Source organism: Symphalangus syndactylus, chromosome 3 (genome assembly GCF_028878055.3).
Source record: "Symphalangus syndactylus isolate Jambi chromosome 3, NHGRI_mSymSyn1-v2.1_pri, whole genome shotgun sequence".
NCBI lineage: Eukaryota > Metazoa > Chordata > Mammalia > Primates > Hylobatidae > Symphalangus > Symphalangus syndactylus.
The window spans coordinates 140,818,432-140,841,348 of NC_072425.2; the positions used below are offsets into that span (position 1 = coordinate 140,818,432).

The 22,917-nt window shown below is 39.9% G+C and overlaps 1 protein-coding gene and 1 non-coding gene across 2 annotated transcripts; one reads left to right on the top strand and one right to left on the bottom strand.

Annotated features, from left to right (window-relative positions):
* Positions 1–10,265: 10,265 nt before the first annotated feature.
* On the bottom strand, positions 10,266–20,438 carry OR6X1 (olfactory receptor family 6 subfamily X member 1). The gene is given in 3 exon segments (XM_055270098.1): positions 10,266–11,217; positions 18,793–18,865; positions 20,420–20,438. Coding segments are annotated over 3 exon segments (1,044 nt in total).
* Positions 20,412–20,574, top strand: LOC129480005 (U1 spliceosomal RNA). Its single transcript, XR_008656912.1, has one exon. It is a non-coding gene; the product is annotated as a U1 spliceosomal RNA (small nuclear RNA).
* Positions 20,575–22,917: the final 2,343 nt, after the last annotated feature.

Below are 22,917 nucleotides of genomic sequence, written 5' to 3' on the forward strand. Positions count from 1 at the left end.
GAACTTTCTTTCATACATTTGTTGGTAATCTGTAGTTTTCCTATGAGTTTTATTTTTCTATTGGACTTTTTGTTTTTTTTAAATTGGTTGTTAGATGTTTTTTATGTATCCTAGATCCTAATGATCTTACATATATATTGCAAGAGATATATTAATTTTTTGTGTCTTGACTAAGTTCATGAAAGCCTACTGTGTATGTTTTTCTCTATAAATCTCATTGAATATTTTTAAATATTAATATTAAATTAATGTTTTCCTTAACTTTCTAGATTATTGTCTAACTTTGTAGTATTAAAGTTTCAAATCTGATACACTCTTTCCCCCGCTTCAAATTAGGTGTTTTATTTAAGAATATCTTTTCTGCACCAAAGTCATAAAGGCTTCTCCTGTATTTTCTTCTACTACTTTTTGCTTCTCCTTTTTATGGTTAGATTTGGAATTTATTTTTGTGAATGATATAAATTGGGGATTCTAATCTAATATCAGTGGTAATCAATTTCTACTTTGAAAACATGGAGTATGAGATATTTACGTAATAGAGGATATATTTACATACAAAAGATATATTCCATATGTGATGCGATCTGAATTCTGTCAGTGTAGTTATCTGGTTCTTCATTTGTCAATGATTTTTTGAGTGACCACTCTTACAAGACACTGTGGTAGGTATAAGGAACAGAATGGAGAATAAGAAAGATGTCAATATCTGTTCTTGTTTATCCAACTTTCAAGTGGTGTGTGTGTGTATGATATGAAGGAGTTGGGGAAGAAGAAAACAGTTTAAATAACTTATGCAATTCACTAACTGTGGTTATTTATGATTAATTAAATTAATTATAATTGTTGTAAGTTCCCCAGAGAAATACAGAGTGCTATAAGAACTTGTAACTGGAGGTCCTAATCCTGGTGGTGGTGCTGTTGGAGAGGTAGTTAGGGAAAGCTTTCTTGAATACTGACATTTGAACTGAGTCTGTGGAATGCCTGGGCAGGCTGAGGCTGGGGGTGAGGTTGGGAGATGGGGTATAACCCAAAAAGTGTCTGAGACAGATCTCAATTGATTTAGAGGTTTATTTTGCCAAGGTTGAGGATGCACCATGGAAAAGTAGACACAAGTTGCAGTAGGATCTGTGGCCTGTGCTTTTTCCAAAGAGGGTTTTGAGGACTTCAATATTTAAAGGAGAAAGAGCAGGCAGGAGAGGAAGGAGGAAAGAAAAAAAGGGGAGGGTAGGCAGCTAGCAAGAAGTCCCATTCTTGTGAAGCTCTGACCAGTGCTCAGCAATCCACATTTTATATCTGAAAAGAAAGTAGTGGGGACAAAGTCAATTGTGCATAGATCTGCATTTTCTATAAGGTAAAGTAAATGTGAAGTAAACATGTCTAGAAGCAAAAGGAATTTCAGAAACATGTGTTTAGAAACAAAAAGTATGTGTTTAGAAACAAAACAAAAGGAAGGCAGTTTTTGCGCAATTTAGTTCCCAATCATAGCTTTTCCCTTTGGCATAGTGAGTTTGGTGTCCCAAGATTTTGTTTTCCTTACACTGAGGTGAGTAGAAAAGAATACTTGAAGTAATGGGAAATAGTGTATACCAGAGGTCTGAAATGGGAAGGAGCTTGGTGTACTGGAGAAACTGAGAAGAGGCTGGTGTGGCTGTGGTCTGAGAGCAATAGAGGAATTTGTGAGGCTTGATATTGTGGACAGAGATCAGACCTAATAGACTAATGGTCTTATAGGCCAAATTAACTGCTAAAATTAATGAGAAGCTGATCAGGTATGGTGGCTCACACCTGTAATCCCAGCACTTTGGGAGGTTGAGGCGGGTGGAACACTTGAGCTTAGGGGTTTGAGACCAGCCTAGGAAACATGGTAAAACCCTGTCTCTACAAAAAAATGCACACACACACACACACACACACACTCACTTAGCTAGGTGTGGTGGCATGCATCTGTTGTCCCAGCTACTCGGGAGGCTGAGGTGGGAGGATCACTTGAACCCCAGAGGTGGAGGTTGCAGTGAGCTGAGATCACGCCATTGCACTCCAGCCTGAGCAACAGAGTGAGATGCTGTCTCCAAAAAATAAATAAATAAATAAATAAAATAAACAAAATTAATGGGAAGCCATTGGAGATTTTTTATTAATTAAGCAACATGATTAGATATGCACCTTTATAAGATCTTTCTGGTCACCAAGGAGAATGGAGGGGACCATGAGTGGATGAGGAGAGATAATTTAGGAAGCTATTACTGTAGATCAGGTACTTGGACTAAAGCAATAATAGTAGATATGGAGGGCATTGGGTTATTTCTTTAAAACTATTTGATGCAGAGCAAAGAACTAATTGTTAGAAAAATGGTTATTGTTAGAAAAATTGTTAGGAAAATAGGATAGAGGTTATTTTCCAAAAGTTGAAGAAATGGCAGGGATAATTAGTAATAATGAAGTGCGCTCAGCTGAGAGTGTGCATAGGAGTTCCACTCTCCTAGTTGTTCAATCCAAGTCTGGCTGAACACCAAGTATAGAAAGTGAATGGTTCTGGAAGAGCTATTTGTACATGACATTTTTATAATTAGAGTCATTTAGACTTGCAAGAAGAATTTGTAATTCTAAGTAACCTGGTGTTGAGCCACTTGGTCAGGCACTAGATTAGATACCTTGATAAGTATATAATTATCTGCATTCAAATGTGTGTGTATTATACTTTATATTTTCTCATATTTGATTTTTACACTCTGATCCCCAAGTTAGTTGGTCATTTGTGAATACTATGGAGTCATAAGGTCCTGATAAAAACAGAGGTGGCTTTAGAGATATACCTTAAGGAAGACAGCAGGAGATCCAGTCTGAGACACATTGAGAAAAATGGTCTGTAGCTGGATAAGCTTGGAAAAGACCATATACTCTATCCTCCTTTTGGAAATTTATAATGCATGCGAAGATCCCTAGAAATGAAAAACAAAGCCGAGTTTATTACTTGACATGTAAGGGAGAGCTATATCATTCAATGTGATGGGAGTGAGTCTTTCTGAGTTAAAAGAGGGAAGATGAAATCTAGGATAAGAACTGGAAGTTTTGCTTCAATAAGGCAGGATCTTGAAGACTATCACCGATTGGTTAAGTAGAGGATTGTAAAGTAAAGTATTATTTTGGAATGGCAGTTGCTCTGGTTTTCAATAATTATGGGACAGGTCTTTTTTTTTTTTCTTCCAACTTTTATTTTGGGTTGAGGGAGTACATGGGCAGGTTTGTTATAGGGGTAAATTGCTTGTCACTGAGGTTTGATGCACAAATGATCCCATCACCCAGGTAGTGAGCACAGTACCCAGTAGGTAGTTTTTTGATCCTCACTCTTCTCCCTCCCTCCACCCTCAAGTAGGCCCCAGTGTCTATTGTCTCCTTGGTGTCCATGTGTCCTCAAAGTTTGGCTCCCACTTATAAGTGAGAACGTGGTATCTTGTTTTCTGTTCCTGCATTAATTTGCTTACAATAACGGCTTCGAGCTCCATCCATTTTGCTGCCGAAGACATGATGTCATTCTTTTTTTGTGGCTGCATAGTATTCCGTGGTATATATGTACTACATTTTCTTTATCCAGTCCACCATTGAGGGGTATTTAGGTTGATTCCATGTCTTTGCTATTGTGGAATAGTGCTGCAATGAACATATGTGTGCATGTGTCTTTATGGTAGAATGATTTATATTCTTTTGGGTTTATACCCAGTAACGGGATTGCTGGGTCAAATAGCAATTCTGTTTTACATTCAAGAAATCTCCAAATTGCTTTCCACAGTAGCTGAACTAATTTACATTCCCACCAGCAGTGTATATGCATTCCCCTTTCTCTGCAACCTTGCCAGCATCTGTTATTTCTCTTTTACTTTTTAATAATAGCCATTCTGACTGGTATGAGATGGTCTCCCATTGTAGTTTTGATTTGTATTTCTTTAATGATTAGTGATACTGGGCATTTTTTTCCTTGTATTTGTTGGCCACATGTATGTCTTCTTTTGAGAAGTGTCTGTTCATGTCCTTTGCCCATATTTCAGTGGAATTGTTTGTTTTTTGCTTGTTGAATTGTTTAAGTTCCTTATAGATTCTAGATATTAGACTTTCGTCAGGTACATAATTTTCAAATATTTTCTCCCATTCTGTAGGTTGCCTGTGTACTCTGTTGATAGTTTCTTTTGCTGTGCCAAAGCTCCTTAGTTTAATTAGGTCCCACTTGTCAATTTTTGTTTTTGCTGCAGTTGCCTTTGGAGTCTTCATCATGAAATCTTTGCCAGGTTCTATGTCCACAATGGTATTTCCTATGTTTTCTTCTAGGGTTTTTTATAGTTTTAGGTTTTATATTTAAATCTTTACTCCATCTTGAGTTGATTTTTGTATATAGTGAAAGGGAGGGATCCAGTTTCAATCTTCTGCATATGGCTAGCCAATTGTCCCAGCATCATTTATTGAGTCCTTTCCCCATTGCTTGTTTTTGTCTACTTTGTTGAAGATCAGATGGTTGTGTGTCCGGAATTGGTGGGTTCTTGGTCTTACTGACTTCAAGAATGAAGCCGCGGACTCTCGCGGTGAGTGTTACAGCTCCTAAGGTGGCGCATCTGGAGTTGTTCGTTCCTTCTGATGTTCGGATGTGTTCAGAGTTTCTTCCTTCTGGTGGGTTCGTGGTCTCGCTGGCTCAGGAGTGAAGTTGTAGACCTTCGTGGTGAGTGTAACAACTCTTAAGGCGGCGCATCTGGAGTTGTTCGTTCCTCCTGGTGGGCTCGTGGTCTCGCTGACTTAAGGAGTGAAGCTGCAGACCTTCGTGGTGAGTGTTACAGCTCATAAAAGCAGTGTGGACCCAAAGAGTGAGCAGTAGCAAGATTTATTGCAAAGAGCGAAACAACAAAGCTTCCACAGTGTGGAAGGGGACCTGGGCGGGTTGCCACTGCTGGCTGGGGCAGCTTGCTTTTATTCTGTTATCTGGCCCCACCCACGTCCTGCTGATTGGTAGAGCCCAGTGGTCTGTTTTGACAGGGCACTGGTTGGTGCCATTTACAATCCCTGAGCTAGACATAAAGGTTCTCCACGTCTCCATCAGATCAGTTAGATACAGAGTATGGACACAAAGGTTCTCCAAGTTCCCACCAGAGCAGCTAGATACAGTGTAGATTGGTGCATTCACAAACCTCGAGCTAGACACAGGGTGCTGATGGGTGTGTTTACAAACCTTGAGCTAGACACAGAGTGCCGATTGGTGTATTTACAATCCCTGAGCTAGACACAAAGGTTCTCCACATCTCCACCAGACTCAGCAGCCCAGCTGGCTTCACCCAGTGGATCCCGCACCGGGGCTGCAGGTGGAGCTGCCTGCCAGTCCCGCGCCATGTGCTCGCACTCCTCAGCCCTTGGGTGATCGATGGGACTGGGCGCCGTGGAGCAGGGGGCGGCGCTCATCTGGAAGGCTTGGGCTGCTCAGGAGCCCACAGAGGCGGAGAAGGCTCAGGCATGGCGGGCTGCAGTCCCCAGGCCTGCCCCGCGGGAAAGCAGCTAAGGCCCGGCGAGAAACTGAGCGCAGCGCCGGTGGGCTGGCACTGCTGGGGGACCCAGTACCCCCTCCGCAGCCGCTGGCCCGGGTGCTAAGCCCCTCATTGCCCGGGGCCGGCAGGGTCGGCCGGCTGCTCCGAGTGCGGGGCCCGCCAAGCCCACGCCCACAGGAACTCCAGCTGGCCCGCGAGCGCCGCGCGCAGCCCCAGTTCCCGCTCGCGCCTCTCCCTCCACACCTCCCTGCAAGCTGAGGGAGCGGGCTCCCGCCTTGGCCAGCCCAGAAAGGGGCTCCCACAGTGCAGCGGTGGGCTGAAGGGCTCCTCAAGTGCCGCCGAAGTGTGAGCCCAGGCAGAGGAGGCACCGAGAGCGAGCGAGGGCTGTGAGGACTGCCAGCAGGCTGTCACCTCTCAGTTGCAGGTGTGTGGTTTTATTTCTGGGTTTTCTAACCTGTTCCATTGGTCTCTGTGTCTGTTTCTGTATGGGCACAAGTCTTAATGAATTCCAAGATGGGATGAATAAAGCTATGTTGGGTTCAAGGTCATATAGGAGGTACTTTCATACACATATGCTTGAGATTTGGAAAATTTTTTCTCTAACTTAGTGTTACGGATTCTTAGAAGTTCAATAGTGAAGGACCTACTTAATCTTTTCTAACTCTGCATTCCCCCCACCCAGTTTGAATTCTGAGTCCTGTTTATGAATATCCTGTGGCATCATGAAAACACTGCTTTACTTAAGTGTGTGTATTTTCAAAAACAAATTAACTCTAAAGTTCATTGCTAAAGGTTTGTTTCAGGTCTATCCAGGTGCTCAACTTTGTCATTAAAGTTATTGATACTAGAAAAATAATATCCAGGGATCTGGGTAGGTTGTTCGTGATATTGTTTGAATGGATCTTTGTGTAATTCCTTACTCTTCTGGAGAAAAGTAGAATAGGAAAGACATTTTGGCTTTAGAGACCTGAGAAACAGTAGGGTACAATGTGAGGTCTCAAATTCTGTCTTGTCTCTGTGGCCAGGGCTCCTTTTCTTTAAAACAGCACTCTACCTTCTCTGGACACTGGAGGCCGCCCACAATCTCCTTCATGTCTTTGCCTCCCCTGTAGGTGAAGGAAAGTCAGATCTTAGGCATGGTTCCCTGAAAGTCTTCTTGTCATTCATATCATTCTTGATGTTCAGGAGGCTTCACCGTTGGATAGACTTCTGTAACTCTAGCATTTCCAACTCCTAGAACTAATACTCCTGCAGACTACTATAATACCCACACTCACACACACATACACATGCACACACGTTCTTTCCCGGTAGAATCAGTACCAGGAACATAGCTTGGTACATGATATCAATATATCAGTAAGACATAAACATGCATGAATAAATGTTGTCTATTTTAAGTTTCATGAATTGAAGCCTGGTGGTATTCTCACACCTGTTCTTCCCCCCTTCCTCCTTTTCTTGGATCTGCCAAAATGTTTTTATCCTACCCTCTGTCTGCCATTAGACATGAAACCTTTAAGGTCATAGGCTAGGCCCAGAAAAACTAATATTTATGAAATTCAAAGGCAAATTTTTAAAAACTTTTTTAAAACAATAATATAACCCAGGTGTTCCAACACCTCTAGATTTAGGTTACCTTGAGTACTTACCCAAGCCCCTGCAAATGTGAAGTGCTTCCTAAAATTTCTGCATATTCTGCGGCCATCTCTGTGAGATTCTCTGTGGGCTGTTTCTAATCCAAACGATATAATTCCAGACGTGAAACGTTATTCCTCCCTGACTCACACACAACACACACATATATGAATGCATGTGACATGCATGTTCTGTTCATACATGCATTTGGTAATATAGGAGACTTTACTGAAGGTTTGGGGGGAGACAGATTAACATTGTAGAAATGTGACTTCAAACTGAGCATTAGGCATCCCCATTCTTAAACTGCTTTTTAGGTGTCCTGACTCTGGGGAATTTCCACTGACCTCTTCCCACAGACTCCTCTGCTTTGCTCCATTTTGGGGTTCCTTTTTTCTTCCTTTCTCTGTTATTTTCTTTTTTGAGAAATATTAACTATTACCTTTTTTTCTCATTCAGGGCACTCTAAACCATTCTTTGATGACAGAGCTCACGATAATATTGATGTCCTTAGGTTCTCTCTCTTCCTTTATCTCCAAATGATCTATTTCTCCTGCACAGCTCTAAGACAGTTCCCTCTCTAAGAGAAAATCAGGTACAGCAGTTGAGATAATAATATTTTTGCCTCATTACATTTTGTTTTGAATTTTCAATTCAATATTAAAAGGAATGTGCGGTGTTGATGAAAGGAGTCAAACTCTGTAAAATATTGGAAGAGATTTATTCTGAGCCCAATATGAGTGACCATGGCCTGTGGTACGGCCCTCAGGAGATCCTGAGAACATGTGCCCAAGGTGGTTGGGGCACAGCTTGGATTTTTACACTTTAGAGAGACATGAGACATCAGTCAGATACATTTAAGATACACATTGGTTCTGTCCAGAAAGGCAGGACAATATGAAGTGGGGAGTGGGGGGCTTCCAGGTTATAGGCAGATTTAAAAATTTTCTGATTGGCGATTGGTTGAAAGAGTTATTATCAATAGAAAGGAATGTCTGGGTTATGATAAGGGGTTGTGGAGACCAAAATTTTATCATGCAAATGAAGCTTCCAGGTAGTAAGCTTCAGAGAGAATAGATTGTACATTTATAAATGTTTTTTATCAGACTTAAGGTCTGTGTTGTTGTTAAATGCTGGTTGGCTTTTCCTGAATTCCAAAAGGGAGGAGGGCATAATGAGATGTGTCTGACCCCTTCTTCCTGTCATGACCCGAACCAGTCTTTCAGGTTAACTTTGGAGTGCCCTGGTCAAGAGGAGGAGTCCATTCAGGTGGTTGAGGGGCCCTTAGAATTTGGTTTACAGCAGTCATTTTTTTTAAGTCATAGTTTTAATGGTCTTTTAATGCTAGTTTTTCTTTGCTGTTGGGGACATATCTAATACTCATTATCACAAACTGAATCACCTGCATCATCATTCCCTAAAAAGATATCTTGCCTGAAGACAAAGTTCAGATCAGTAGGTTTGTAGCCTACTTTGAGGGACTTTGCACGCTAACCCTGAAACCGCCGAATTGTTCCACGCACAAAAGATATTTATGGATTTTTAAATGAACACAGAAATTGATACTCTGTCTTAAAACCTGAAACTGGCCAGGCGCGGTGGCTCACGCTTGTAATCCCAGCACTTTGGGAGGCCGAGGCAGGCGGATCACGAGATCAGGAGATCGAGACCACGGTGAAACCCCGTCTCTACTAAAAATACAAAAAAAATTAGCCGGGCGTGGTGGCGGGCGCCTGTAGTCCCAGCTACTCCGGAGGCTGAGGCAGGAGAATGGCGTGAACCCGGGAGGCGGAGCTTGCAGTGAGCCGAGATTGTGCCACTGTACTCCAGCCTGGGTGACAGAGCGAGACTCCGTCTCAAAAAAAAAAAAAAAAAACCTGAAATTTACGTTTGTCTTAACTGAGTTCCTTCCTCAGGAAACTGACCCTCAGGCAAGAGACTGAAACCCACTGGATCACCAATCCAGACAACAAGATGCCAGGCCCCTCATTCATCATGATGGCTTCCTTACCCCTCCCTAATTCCTATTTTCTCACCTTACCAACTCTTCTTCCTTACCCCTCTCTAATTCCTATTCTCCCTCTCTTCCACTATATATAAACCTCCTAATTTTAGTTAGTTGGGGAGATGGATTTGAGACTTTACCTCCCATTTTTCTTGGCTGCAGCATTCAATTAAAGCCTTCTTCCCTGGCAATGCTCAGTGACTCAGTGATTGATGTTCTGTTCACCAAGCACCAGGACCTGACTGAACCCTGGGGGTTTCAGTGACAATCCTGCATGTGAACCCTGAACTTCATGTAACCTTGGGGCTGCATTTTCCAGTAGGAAAGTGTTTCTAGATATATTGGCTCTGAGACTTTTCCTAGCTTCCTAGGTACATGGTCTACTTATGTTGGAGCCCAGAAACTGCTGTAATCCATGAACTGCAAATGGAAACTTTTTACAAGATGTTCTCAAGTTTTCGTGTTATCTGAGGATGAACACCTCTAAGTTTATCTAAAAATTTGTATTGTTTCAAGATGGAAGTCCCCTTGTTGAGATATTATCAAACAAAAAGCTGATTCATTTCAAACATTTTGGAAGGACCATTAGAATTATTAGAAGTCTGTGGCGTGCTTCTCTTATGATAAAGATGATAGGAACTAAGAAAATGAGATGTGGACTGTTTTATGTTTTTGACAAGAAGATGAGGCAAAGAGGGTGGTCACAAAAAAAAGATGGTGGTCATAAACAAAGATGGAGACATGATTCCTTATACATTTTTAAAGTTGTTGACATTTGTCTCTGACCTTAGTGGTTTCTACTTTCAGTTTGCAGTTGACAAGTCCAGAGTTCTACTTCATGCATCTGAGGATATCCTGGGATTTCCTTGTTGAAGAATTACATTGTTTCTTCTCAAGAAAAACTCCTAGTTCATTTACATGTAACAAGTTCTCATAGGAGACCCTAACCACCATGGTTTGCTTTTGCATCTTTATCTTACTATAGCATTGAATCAGAACTTCTGGGATTTGAGGGGAGCCTGTTTTACCAAACTTCTCCAAAATCCTCTCTCAACTTTCATTGTTTTTATCTACATTAAGCTCATTTTGATGTGTTGCATGTTTTACTTTGCATGACCAGTCTTTGGGCAAGTTATTGCCTTTCTTAAGGCTCCCTTCACCTCCTTGTTTCTAATGGTATAAATAAAGGGATTCAGAAGGGGAGTGAGGATAGTATTTAGCACAGACACCACCTTATTAATCTTAAAGGAGGAGTGTGCTGTGGGTCTTAGGTACATGAACAGAATAGCCCCATAGAGCAGGGAGACAACTGTCAGGTGTGAGGCACAGGTAGAGAAAGCCTTTTGGTGGCCAGTGGCTGAAGGAATTCATAGGATTGTGGACAGAATATAGATATAAGAAATCATGTTAAAGAGAAGTGACCCTGGGATCACAAGGACGGTTGCTATGACACCTAGGAGTGCCAAAATGCTGGCGTCTACACAGGCTGCTTTCAAAATGGGCCCAACATCACAGTAGAAATGATTGATAACATTATTGACACAGAATGGCAACTGGATGAGCAGCATCGTCTGACAAAAGACAATGGTGAAGCCCACCACCCAGGGGCTCAGGGCCAGCTGCAGGCAGAGTTTGCTGGTCATGATGGTGGGGTGGCGAAGGGGCTTGCAGATGGCCAGGTAGCGGTCAAAAGACATGATAGTGAGGATCAAGAACTTGATGGTGCCCAGGAAGAAGTAGAAGAAGGCCTGCAGCAGGCAGCAGGAAATGCAGATTACTGTTCTTGCCACTACAAAGATGTCTAGCAGTTTGGGGATGACCGTGGTGGTGTACCAGATTTCTAGGAAAGACAAGTTACAAAGGAAGAAGTACACTGGAATTTGTAGCCTGGGCTCAGCCCACACAATGGCAATAATAAGCCTATTGCCTGCAAGGGTTAATATGTAGGTGAGAAAGATTGCTATAAAGAGAGGTGTTTGTAGGCCTTGGGTAACAGGAAAGCCTAGGAGGATGAATTCTGTGATTACCATGCCATTTCTCACATCCCTTGATACCCTAGAAAGATATGCAAGAAAGCTCCTTAGACTCTTAGAGCACAGCTGATCATAGTTGGGACAAAAAATAAGGAGGATTCTGACTATGTAAGGTCCTTTAGGACCTGACTCTATTTCAGGTCCTCCCTCACCCACATACAAATACGCCCTGGCCACCCCTTCTTTACTAATGACTTGGCTGGTTCTTTTGTCAGCAAAACCAGCTTCTAATGGACTTTGAATGTATTAATACACTTGATGAATGCAAAGTATTTTTTCACCCTTATACAACTATGAGAAAAATCATGTTAAATGTGGTTGCTTATTGTCAATTATGCATATGACTATTTTAAATGCATAGTGTGTATAACAACATATGTACATAAACATGGCTGTGAGTTCATAAGAAATTAATCCCTAATCTCAGAGTCTGAAAAAGAGTTACTGATTATATTACAGATACGTTTAAGGAAGCCATTATTGTGTGTGGGTGTGAGTGTGTGTATTAAAATAACCCCAAATCATTGCCATTATATTAGTGGTGAGATACAAGTTAGATAACAGAACAGGTGTTTTTCTAAATAATCCACTTCCACATTCTAGTTCAGACTCCTTTGTTAAAGGTATCGAAAATAACATTTAAAACTAAATGAATAAAACTGTTTAGGAAGTAGAGAAATATTCAACTCAAATTCAAAATTTCAGAACAAGCTGAGTCAAAGCCTGTTATATGGAAGCACCTAATAAATGTATATGGGATAAAGATCTGCAGACACTAATCTACAAAAGTGAAAGGTTAGCAAATGCTAAGGATAACAAAATGGGAACTCTGAAAAGTACATTTTTATCAAAACTTTTTTTGTGACTAAATGTCTTCTTATACCAAGTAAAGTATTTCTATTTGTATATGCAAATTCATGGGCTGAGAACATCCTTTCTGTTCTACCAAAATTCAGTAGAAAATAGTAAAACTACTTCCTTTCTTATTGAGGCTATTCTTCCATATGGGTTTCCTTTGAAATAGGTAAGACAAATTACTGTGAAATGAATTTCACAATTTTCAAAGTACATAAGAAACTTAGCATGAAAGAGGCAACTTACAGGTCATTGATAGGTTGTTTCATTCTTCCCTCACGTGAGATAACTGTAATTCTCTGAGGGCTTGCTTAAGGAAGAAAAACACTTCCATTTTCTCCCACCTCTTTTCTAGACCAGGAAAAGATTCTTTGTCTACAGTGTCACAAGCTCTAGTGCCTTTCCACAAAACGTTGAGAGACAGAGAAGTATTTGAGTTTGCACTAATGGCCAATATAACTGGCCACGAACCTGGTCTCTTTATATGGGATAGATATGGAATTATCTTCATTCCCCATGCAGAGAAGAGTGGCAATCTCTATAGCTTATTATAACATTTCCAAGGGCTACACATTCTACCGTTTGGAGAATTAGACCTATGAATTTCACAAGCATTTGTTGAGAGCTTACTATGCTTCGAGTCTTGCTAGGCAATTAAAGAGCTTATCAGATAGATAGATAGATAGACAGATAGATAGATAGATACTATATATAGTATAATAATTGCAACATGACTCAGTGAGGGAAAGTGTAGAGTTGTGCACAGATTGTTTTAGAAACACTTAGAAGGGGCTCTTCACCCATCTTTAGCAGGGGTTAAGGAAGTTTTTCTAAAGGAAAGGCCTAAGCTGAGTCCTGGAATTCAATAGGAAAAGAAAGCGAAGTAAGGAGAGAGGGGGAATGCAGTCCAGACAAGGATTCAGTTTTTGTGAAATAGAACCAGAGCAGAGAATTTCACTTGAGCTGGAGCTGGGAGTCAGGCTTGTCCTGGCACTTATGGTAAATTAACAGTTAGAACAGTTTACATGAGAGATTCATGAAGCTTTTGGAGGAAAGAATCTTGAGTCAGGGAGTTTGCAAGTGTGTCTGTGTGTGTGTGTGTGTGTGTGTGTGTGTGTGTGTGTGTGTGTGAAGTATGGTGTCAGCCATTCTCTCTAACACATGTACATGTGGATCTAAGCTTTATGGAGGAAGGGGCTGCAGGTGGTATATGAATGACCTCTTTTGAGATTCTGGTCACAGACAGCACTGCTGTGGTATCCAGGTGACCACGTGGGACACATACAGGGGACAGACATACTCTCTCTGCTTTTGTCAGGAACATGGCTTGGTTTGGTAGCATGAGGGCCCAGGAGTAGCAGCAGCAGTGGCAGCAGAAATACCAGCAGAAGTGGCAGTGCCTGGCGAGGGGGCTGGTCCACAGCAGAAGGAATGCTGAGCAAGTAGAAGTGGCAGAAATGAGGAATCAGGCAGTAGCTGTCCTGACAGCTGCACGGACTGGGTTTTCAGCACATGAGAAGTTTTGTGAGATGTAGAGGGAGGTGGGGATGTCTCGAGTTAGCAGGTAAAAGCAGTATTCAGAGAAACACAGGAAAGCAACCCAAGGAACCTAAAGTTACAGAGCTAAGATACTGGATTAAACACTGCAGTCTATATGCCTATTACAATTCAATCCTACACTCTAGACTTTTTTTTTCCTTTAAAAAGTCACAATATATAGGGTCAAATGGATTCCTCCATATCCACCAGGGTCCAAGTCACCAGATCCTGTTAACTTTACTTCTTACTCACTCTCTAGTGTGTGTCCTTCTTTCCGTCTCTTCTTGGCTCCGGTAAATCATGCTATCGTCTCCCACCAGGATTCGAACACAGCCTCCTAACAGGACTCCCTGTCTCCTGACTTGCTGTGCTCTTTCCTACCCATGGTTCAAACTGTAGCAAGGGGGACCATTCTAATTCTGACTATGCCACTCCTCAGAATCTTGAAGTTAACATCCCAGACTCCTCAGCGTGACATTTAAGACCACCAATGATCTGGTCTTACCTACCTTTCCAGCATGATTTTCTGCCATTTGCCATTTTTCCTTCTGCCGTCCTTCTTCTATGTTCCACACACTTACTGAATTACTCAGGTTTAGAGGTTAGCAAACTATGGCCCTGTTTTTGTAAAGTTTCACTAAAACATAGCCACACTCATCTCTTTACCTATTGCCTGTGGCTGCTTTTGTGCTATAATGGTGAAGTTTGGGAGTCAGGCTTGTCCTGGCACTTATGGTAAATTAACAGTTAGAACAGTTTACGTGAGAGATTCATGAAGCTTTTGGAGGAAAGAATCTTGAGTCAGGGAGTTTGCAAGTGTGTCTGTGTGTGTGTGTGTGTGTGTGTGTGTGTGTGTGTGTATGTCATTGTGACAGAGACCATATGACCCCCAAAGTCTAAAATGTTTGCCAGCTGGCCCTTTACAGAAACAGCTGGCTGACTCCTGCTCCAGTTCCCCAATTAGGCCATCTTCTTTCTTGCCTCCCAGTCATTGCACCTGCTGTTCTCTTCACCAGAAATACCCTTCCTGACTTTCGCCATTATTTGGCTAAGTCTTGTCTGAATTCTAGATTTAAGTTTAGGAGCCACCTCCATGGGAAGCCTTCCTTAACTTACCATCTCTAGTCCAGTTAAGGTGCTGCTCCTACACACTTTCCTAATGCCCTGTGCATATCTATACCTGAACACTTTGCAGAATTGTGTTTATTGTTTGCTTGGCTTCTGCTATAGACTCCAAGCCCCTTGCAGGCAGCAATAGTGTCTGCAGGGCTGAAGCATAGGGCTTGACACAAAATAAGCTCTCAAAACATATTTTCTAAATGATTATATAAATGGATAGCTTGTTGACACTCTGTCCCCAGTTACCTAGAAGTTTATGGAAACTGATACGTGCACATGTTTATACATGTCACCGTTTCCTGTATTTCAAATGCTCAAGTCATATCATAACAGGGACTCTTTGCTAAATAGTTTGTCTCCAAGTTTGCTGCTGCCTCCAACTTTTTCTGATGTGAGTTTTGCCGCATGAAAACCTTTCTGCTCCATCTTTCCCTAATCGGAGATATGCTGGTATTTTGTTTTGTTTTTACTGTGTTCTGGTTCTTTTCCCAGCTTCTTCAGGCTGCCTGAGTACAGATAATTTTCTTAACTCATTTAATGCTCAATAGCTTGAAATTGTATTGAGTCATTTTTTTCTGAATTTTGTTGTGCAATAAAGAATCCACATTTTCTAAAACTTTTTATAGTTTTAGAAGAAGACAAAAAGAAGAAAAGTATTAACATATTTTCTTCTCTGGATAAGAGCAAAATGTTCCAAGTCTTGTTTGTTTATTTATTTGTTTGTTTTTAAATTGTTGATGAAGACCAATTTCAATTTTCAAGACTTTGATTATGGAATAAATTTGAATATGCCCAGTGGTGTAGAACTCTAAAACAGAAACATTAAGTACATATAAAATAAGCTTCACAAAGAGAAATAAACCAAGATTCATCACTCAGGGGACTTGTGCTAAGCTGAAACTTGAATAAAGAACCAATTTGAAATTCATTTCAAGGACTGATGGTTCTAGACAAGATGTGGTGAATGAAGACTGCTTTTCATTGAGGAAGATCCAAGTCCAGGTCCTTGTGATGACTTTTCTACATGATACCAAAATTGATTTATTAGGATTTACTGTAAGACTTCAAGGGGTCAAGTCTAGCTGTATCAATTCATTCTAGAGAAAAGCAAAGGTTTTTCCAAAATAGTACTCTTTCTCGGTGACAAAGCAATACTTACAGCACTACTGATTTGCAGGAAAACACTTCCAGCCCCAAGGTGTGTCCTTGTCCACAGTAGACTTACAGAAAAGGAGAGCTGGGTTATAAAGGCAGTAATAATTGGAACAGAAAATTTTTCTTTTTTTTCTGCACAGAAAATGAATCTCTTTTTCTATACTTTAATGCAAGTGTCCTTATGCATTACTGAATTCTATTCATAAAGCTTTCATGACACGGCAAGGTTTCTTCGGCATTTAGGAGAATTGTATTGAGAGTAATTAATTCATCTGTTCATGCTAGGTCAGGATACCTTCTCTGAAAATAACAATTTGTTAGTGGGACATTTTCACAGGTTCCTGTGAGACATCAGTCTCCATGGATTTGCTCCAGAGAGTCCCAGGAGATAGGGAAGTTCTCACTAAAAGTTTATTCATAAGTCAAGCTGAGGAATTTGTAGTTTTCTAAATTCTAATTGGTACCAATCATTCCTGCTCTCCTGAGGTAATTAACCAAAGTCTGAGAATCTTTTAATTTTATAAGTTTTTAGATCTTGGATTTCTCAGTTCTCCAAGAAGGAAAATTATTGACATCTTAATAAATAAATGGGGTCCTTTAATGAACTGAATTGAATCAAAGGTAGTCAATTTGGTCAATAATATAAAAATGGCCATGTATTCAGAAATGTGAGAGTGAACAGAATAGAAATTGCATTCAGTTTTCTTGTGAACTATCTTATGGGGATAAATGAAAAGACAGGGGCCTAAAGTATTGAGGGTCATATAGAGAGTTCATGGATATTACATGTATAACTAATTACTGGAGAAGGCTCTCTGCAAAACAGGAACATAAGAGTTGGAATTGTAACTCGAAAATCAATGCTAATGAGGATAATTTAAGTAAAAATAAAATACACTCATTTTTAAGTATACAGTTTGAAGAGTTTTGACAGATGTATGCACACATGTAATCACCACTTGAATTAAGATACAGAATTTTCTTAGCACTTTGAAAAAATTCTTTTGTGCTCATTTGCAGTTCTATCTCAGGACTTTCTCTCCCACCCCAACAACCGCTGCCTGATTTCTATGTCTATAGATTACTGAAACCTATTGCGTGATTTTTATATAAATGGAATCATATGGTATGTGTATTCTTTTGTGTCAGGGTGCTTTCACTTAGCAAAATGTGTTTGAGATTCATCCACATTGTTAAGTATAAAAAAGCTAATTCCTTTAAAGTGCTGAGTTTCAGGGTGCCATGGCTCATACCTGTAATCCCAGTTCTTTGTGAGGCCTAGGGGGTTGGATTTCTTGAGCCCAGAAGTTCAAGACCAGCCTGGGCAACATGGTGAAACCAAGTCTTTACAAAAAATAAAAAATTAGCTGGGCATGGTGGCATGTGCCTGTAGTCTCCGCTACTTGGGAGGCTGAGGCAGGAGGAATGCTTAAGCCCGAGAGGTTGAAGCTGCAGTGATCCATGATCGTTCCAGTGCTCTTCAGCCTAGGAAACAGAGTGAGACTCTGTCTCAAAAAAAAAAAAAAAAAATAGTGCTGAGTTTCCATTGTATGAATATACACATCTTATTTATTCATGTATTAGTCAATGAGCGTTTGGGTTGTTTTAGTTTTTACTATTATACATAAAGTCGTGGTGAACACTCATGTAGGAATATTTTTGTGGGTGTCTATTTTTATTTAGGTACATGACTAAAAGTGAAATTCCTGAGTCATAAGGTCTGTGTATGTTCCACTTTTTGAGAAACAGCCAACCTGTTTTCCAATGAGGTTGAGCCATTTCACAGGCCCATCAACTATATGAGAGTTCTAGTTGTTCCACATTTTCACCAACATTTGCTGTTGTCAGTTTAGAAAAATTAGATATGATAGTAGGGGTTGGATTTTCTCACTCTTAATTTAATTTGCATTTCCCTGATGACCAGTGATGTTGAACACATTTTCATATGCTTATTAACAGTTTCTGTATCATTGTTGTGAAGTTAAATATTTTACCTATTTAAAAATAGGTAATTTTTGTTTTTTATTATTTAGTCATGCAATTGCTTTACTTTAAAGCAGGGCATGCACCTGTAATCCTAGCATTTTGGGAGGCTTAGGTGGAGGATTGCTTGAGGCCAGGAGTTCAAGACCATCCTGGGAAACATAGTGAGACACTGTCTGTACAAAAAATTAAAAAGTAGCTGGGCATGGTAGTGCACACCTGTCATCCTAGCTACTTGGAAGGCTGAGGCAGGAGGATTGCTTGAGCCCAGAAGTTTGAGGCTGCAGTGAGCCATGATTGTGCCACCGCACTTCAGCCTGTGCAACAGAGCGAGACTGTCTCTCTAAAAAAAAGTTCTTGGCCCAGCGTGATGGCTCATGCCTATAATCCCAGCACTTCGGGAGGCCGAGGTGAGTGGATCACGAGGTCAGGAGATCGAGACCATCCTGGCTAACACAGTGAAACCCCTTCTCTACTAAAAACATAAAAAATTAGCCGGGCGTGGTGGCAGGCGCCTGTAGTTCCAGCTACTTGGGAGGCTGACGCAGGAGAGTGGTGTGAACCCAGGAGGCGGAGGTTGCAGTGAGCCGAGATTGTGCTGTGTGATCTCACCTGTGATGGGAGGGACTGCTTTGAGGATTTCCGAAATTCCTTGAAAGCCTTTTCTCATGGTCTTGGTTGTTAGCGCTTTGATCTATTTGAGTCATAAAATCTCTCTAGCAAGTGGCTGCTCTATAGCCTGTGTGTATTTCTGTCTTGAAAATGCTTTTTCTTTTTCTACCACATGACCAGGCTGCAGATTTTCCCATTTTTTTCCTGTTTCCCTTTTGATTATAAGTTCCAATTTTAAGTCATTCCTTTGCTTCCACATCTGATTGTAGGCTGTTAGAAGCAGCCACACCACATTTTGAATATGTTGCTGCTTAAAAATTTCTCCACCAGATACCTTGGGTCATCATTCTTATGTTCAACCTTCCACAAATCCCTAGGACGTGGACAAAATGCTGCCAAGTTTTTTGCTAGGGCATAACAAGGGTGACTTTTATTCCCATTCCCAATAAATTCTTTATTTCAGTCTGAGACCTCATCAGCCTAGCCTTCACTCTCCATGTTTCTATCAGGATTTTGGTCACAGCCTTTTAACAAGTCTCTAAAAAATCCTAATTTTTCCCTCATCTTCCAGTTTTCTTCAGAAACATCATCTCTTTCAACTTCTGCCAGTTATCCAGTTCCAAAGCACCTCCTCCACTTTCAGGTATCTTCATAGCAAACCCCACTCCTGGTACCAATTTTCTGTATTAGTCTGTTTTACATTGTTCTAAAGGAATACCTGAGACTGAGTAATTCATAAAGAAAAGAGGTTTATTTGGTTCACAGTTCTGAAGACTGTGCAGGAAACATGGTACCAGCATCTGCTTCTGGGGTGGGTCTCTGGAAGCTTTGACTCATGACAGAAGGCAAAGGGGGATCAGATGTGTCACATGGTAAGAGGGAGAGCAAGAGAGAGGAAAGGGTACCATACTCTTTTAAACAACCAGTTCTCATGTGAACTGATAGAATGAGAATTCACCCATTACCATGAGGATAGCACCAAGCCATTCATAAGGGATCCTCCCCATGACCCAAACACCTCCCACCAGGCCCCACTTCCGACATTGGAGATCACATTTAAACATGAGATTTGGACAGGACAAACATCCAAACTATGTCAAGGATTACTATCCAAAATATATAAGGAAGTCCTCCAACTCAATAGCAAAAAAACAAAAAACAAACCCACAATAATCTAATTAAAAAATGGGCAAAGGACTTGAGTAAACATTTCTTCAAAGAAGACATACGAAGGAACAACAGATATCTGAAAAGGTGCTTAATATCACAAACCATCAGGAAAATGCAAACCAAAATTATGATGAGCTATCACTTCATATCTTTTAGGATGACTACTATGAAAAAATAACAAATGTTGGCAAGAATGTGGAGAAGAGTAAACCCTTATGTACCATTGGTGATAATGTAAATTGGTGCATCCACTGTAGAAAACAATATGGAGGTTCCTTAACAAATTAAAAATACAATGACCTCATGATCTAGCAATTCCAGTTCTGGCTATATCTCCAAATGAGTTGAAATCAGTATCTCAAAAATATATCTGCATCCTATGTTTATTTCAGCATTATTCACAATAGCCAAGACATGGAAGCAACCTAAATGTCCATCAATGGATGAATGGATAAAGCAAACACATACAATAGAATATTATTCAGTTTTAATGAAGAAGGAAATCCTGCCATTTGTGACAGCATAGGTGAACCTGGAGGACATAATGCTAAGTGAAATAGACCATATAAAGTACAAATACTATATGATATCACTTATATAATTAATCTAAAATAGTCAAACACATAAAAGCCAAAAGTGGAATAGTGTTTCCAGGGACTGGAAGGGAGAGGAGAACAGGGAGGTGTTAGTGAAAATGTACAAAATTTCAGTTACACAAGACGAATAAAAAGTCCTAGAAATTGACCCTATAGTATAATGCCTATAGTTAAGAATCTTCTATTAATACTTACCTGGCAGAGGCGATACCATGATCACGAAGGTGGTTTTCTCAGGGCGAGGCTGATCCATTCACTCTGGATGTGCTGACCCCTGTGATTTCCCCAAATGTGGTAAACTTGACTGCATAATTTGTGGTAGTAGGGGACTGTGTTCATGCTTTCCTCTCAAAAAAAAAAAAAAAAAAGAACGCTGTATTGTGTACTTAATAATTTGCTAAGAGGGTAGATCTTAAGTGTTCTTATAATAAACAAACAATGATAATAATAAATAGAGAAGGTTGGAAGAAACTTTCTGAGATGATGGATAGGCCTATGATGTGGATTGAGGTGATGATTTCGTTGGTGAATCTTTATCTCCAAACTCATTTCCGTGTTCACAAATCTCAATGAACACCAAACAATATAAACCAAAGCAAACTATACCTACATGTATCATAACTAAATTACTGAAAATCAATGATAAAGGGGGGCTTTTCTTCCCTTCAGGCCCACCTTGTGGTTTTCAACTGCAAGAAGGCAAGCTAGCTGTTCAAACATGAATCTGGGCAGGAGGAGGGGAAGGGGCCTCTGTGAAGTTTTTGAATCAAGACTGTATATATTAAGGTGTATACATTAATATACATAGTTTTTGTATGTCAATCATACATCAATAAAGTGGTTAAAAAGGAAGTTTTATATTTACAGTCATACTTACCATGTCCAGTGGCCTTTTGTGTGTGTGTATGTAGATCTGAATTTTGATTACTTTTTGGCCTCAAGAAATTCCTTTAACATTACTAGCAGTGAAGGTGTGATGACAAAAATTTTTCTGATTTTTTTTAGTTTGAAAATCTATTTATGTAATATTTATTTTTGAAGAATGTTTTTAGAGGATATAGAATTCTAAGTTGATAGTTTATTCTCCCTTTTCTCATCTACTCCCCAGCAGTTTAAAGATATTGTTCCATTGCCTTCTGGTTTGTGTGGTTTCTAATGAGGCATCAGCAGTATTATATACGTCTGTGTGTACATATGTATGTGTGTGTGTATATATGTGTGTGTGTATATATATATATAGTGTTGTGTGTGATTGTGTTCTTAATTACTTTAATTTTTTATCATTGATTTTCAGTAATTTAATTATGACATGTATAGGTATAGTTTTGTTTATATTGCTTGAAGTTTATTGAGATTTGTGAACATGTAAATGTATACTTTTCATCCTATTTGGAAATATTTTGTCATTATTTCTTTAAAAATTTTTAATTTAAATATTCTGCCTCACCCTGTTTTCTGGTCCTCCTACTATGCATATATTAGGTTTCATGATTTTGTCTCAAAGGCTGCTGAAGTTCTCTTCATTTTGTTTTTAGCTTTTCCTCACTCCTTAACCTGCCGTTTGGATAGTTTTTATACCAGTCTTCACATTCTTTCATTGTAAACTGTTTAATCAGCTATTAAACTCATCCAATGAATTCACTTCAGCTCTGTATGTTTTATTTGCTTCTTTTTCATATCTTCCATTTTCTTCCTTATGTTCACATTTTTAAAAAATCTTAGGCAATATTTATCATAGCTGTTTAAATTCCTTATCTAATAATTCTATCATATCTGTTATTTCTGAGTGTATTGACTAATTTTTCTCTTCATTTTGGGTCATATTTTCTTTTTATTTTTGTTCTGGTAATTTTTAATTGGATGCTGGGTATTATATATGTTGTCAAAAGTCAGGTGTGGTGGCTCACACCTGTAATTCCAGCACTTTGGGAGGCCAAGATGAGATAATTGTTTGAGGCTAGGAGTTTGAGACCATCTTATGCAACACAGTGAGACAACATCTCTCCAAAAAATAGAGAAAATTAACCAGGAATGGCGGCACATGCCTGTCATCCCAGCTACTTGGGAGGCTGAGATGGGAGGATTACTTCTGTCTAGGAGTTCTAAACTGCACTGAGTTATGATTACACCACTGCACTCCAGCCTGGGTGACAGAGTGAGACCTTATCTCTAAAAAAAAAAAATGTAAAATAAATATTATTGAATGTTTGTTTTCTTCTTTTAAAGAGTGTTATAGTTTGTACTGCTAGCCTGCCAATTTATTTATAGATTTATTTGATTATTTGAAGGGTTGTTTTTAAGCTTTGTTAAGGCATATTAGAATAAGACTTTATTTTAGGGTTAATTTCTCCTCACTGCTAAGGTATGAAACTTCTAAGGCACTGAGTCTTCACTGAAGTCCTTCCACTATGATTGGTTGGATTTCAAATGTCTAACCCTCATCAAGCTCTGTAGTTGTTCAGCTTTCACCACCCCAGTAGTTTTTCTTCATATTTATTCTTTGCCTGGGCTTGTGACGTTTCAACACATGTATGCATGTACAGTTTATTACTTTTAGAGATAAACTAGAAGACATCCCTATGAAGTTTTCTGAAGCTCTTTCTCAAAGATTCCCCATTTTTGGTAGTCTGCCCTGCAGATTTCAGATGCTGCAGCTTCTTTGAATTCTCAACCCTGTCTCTTCCACATAGTGA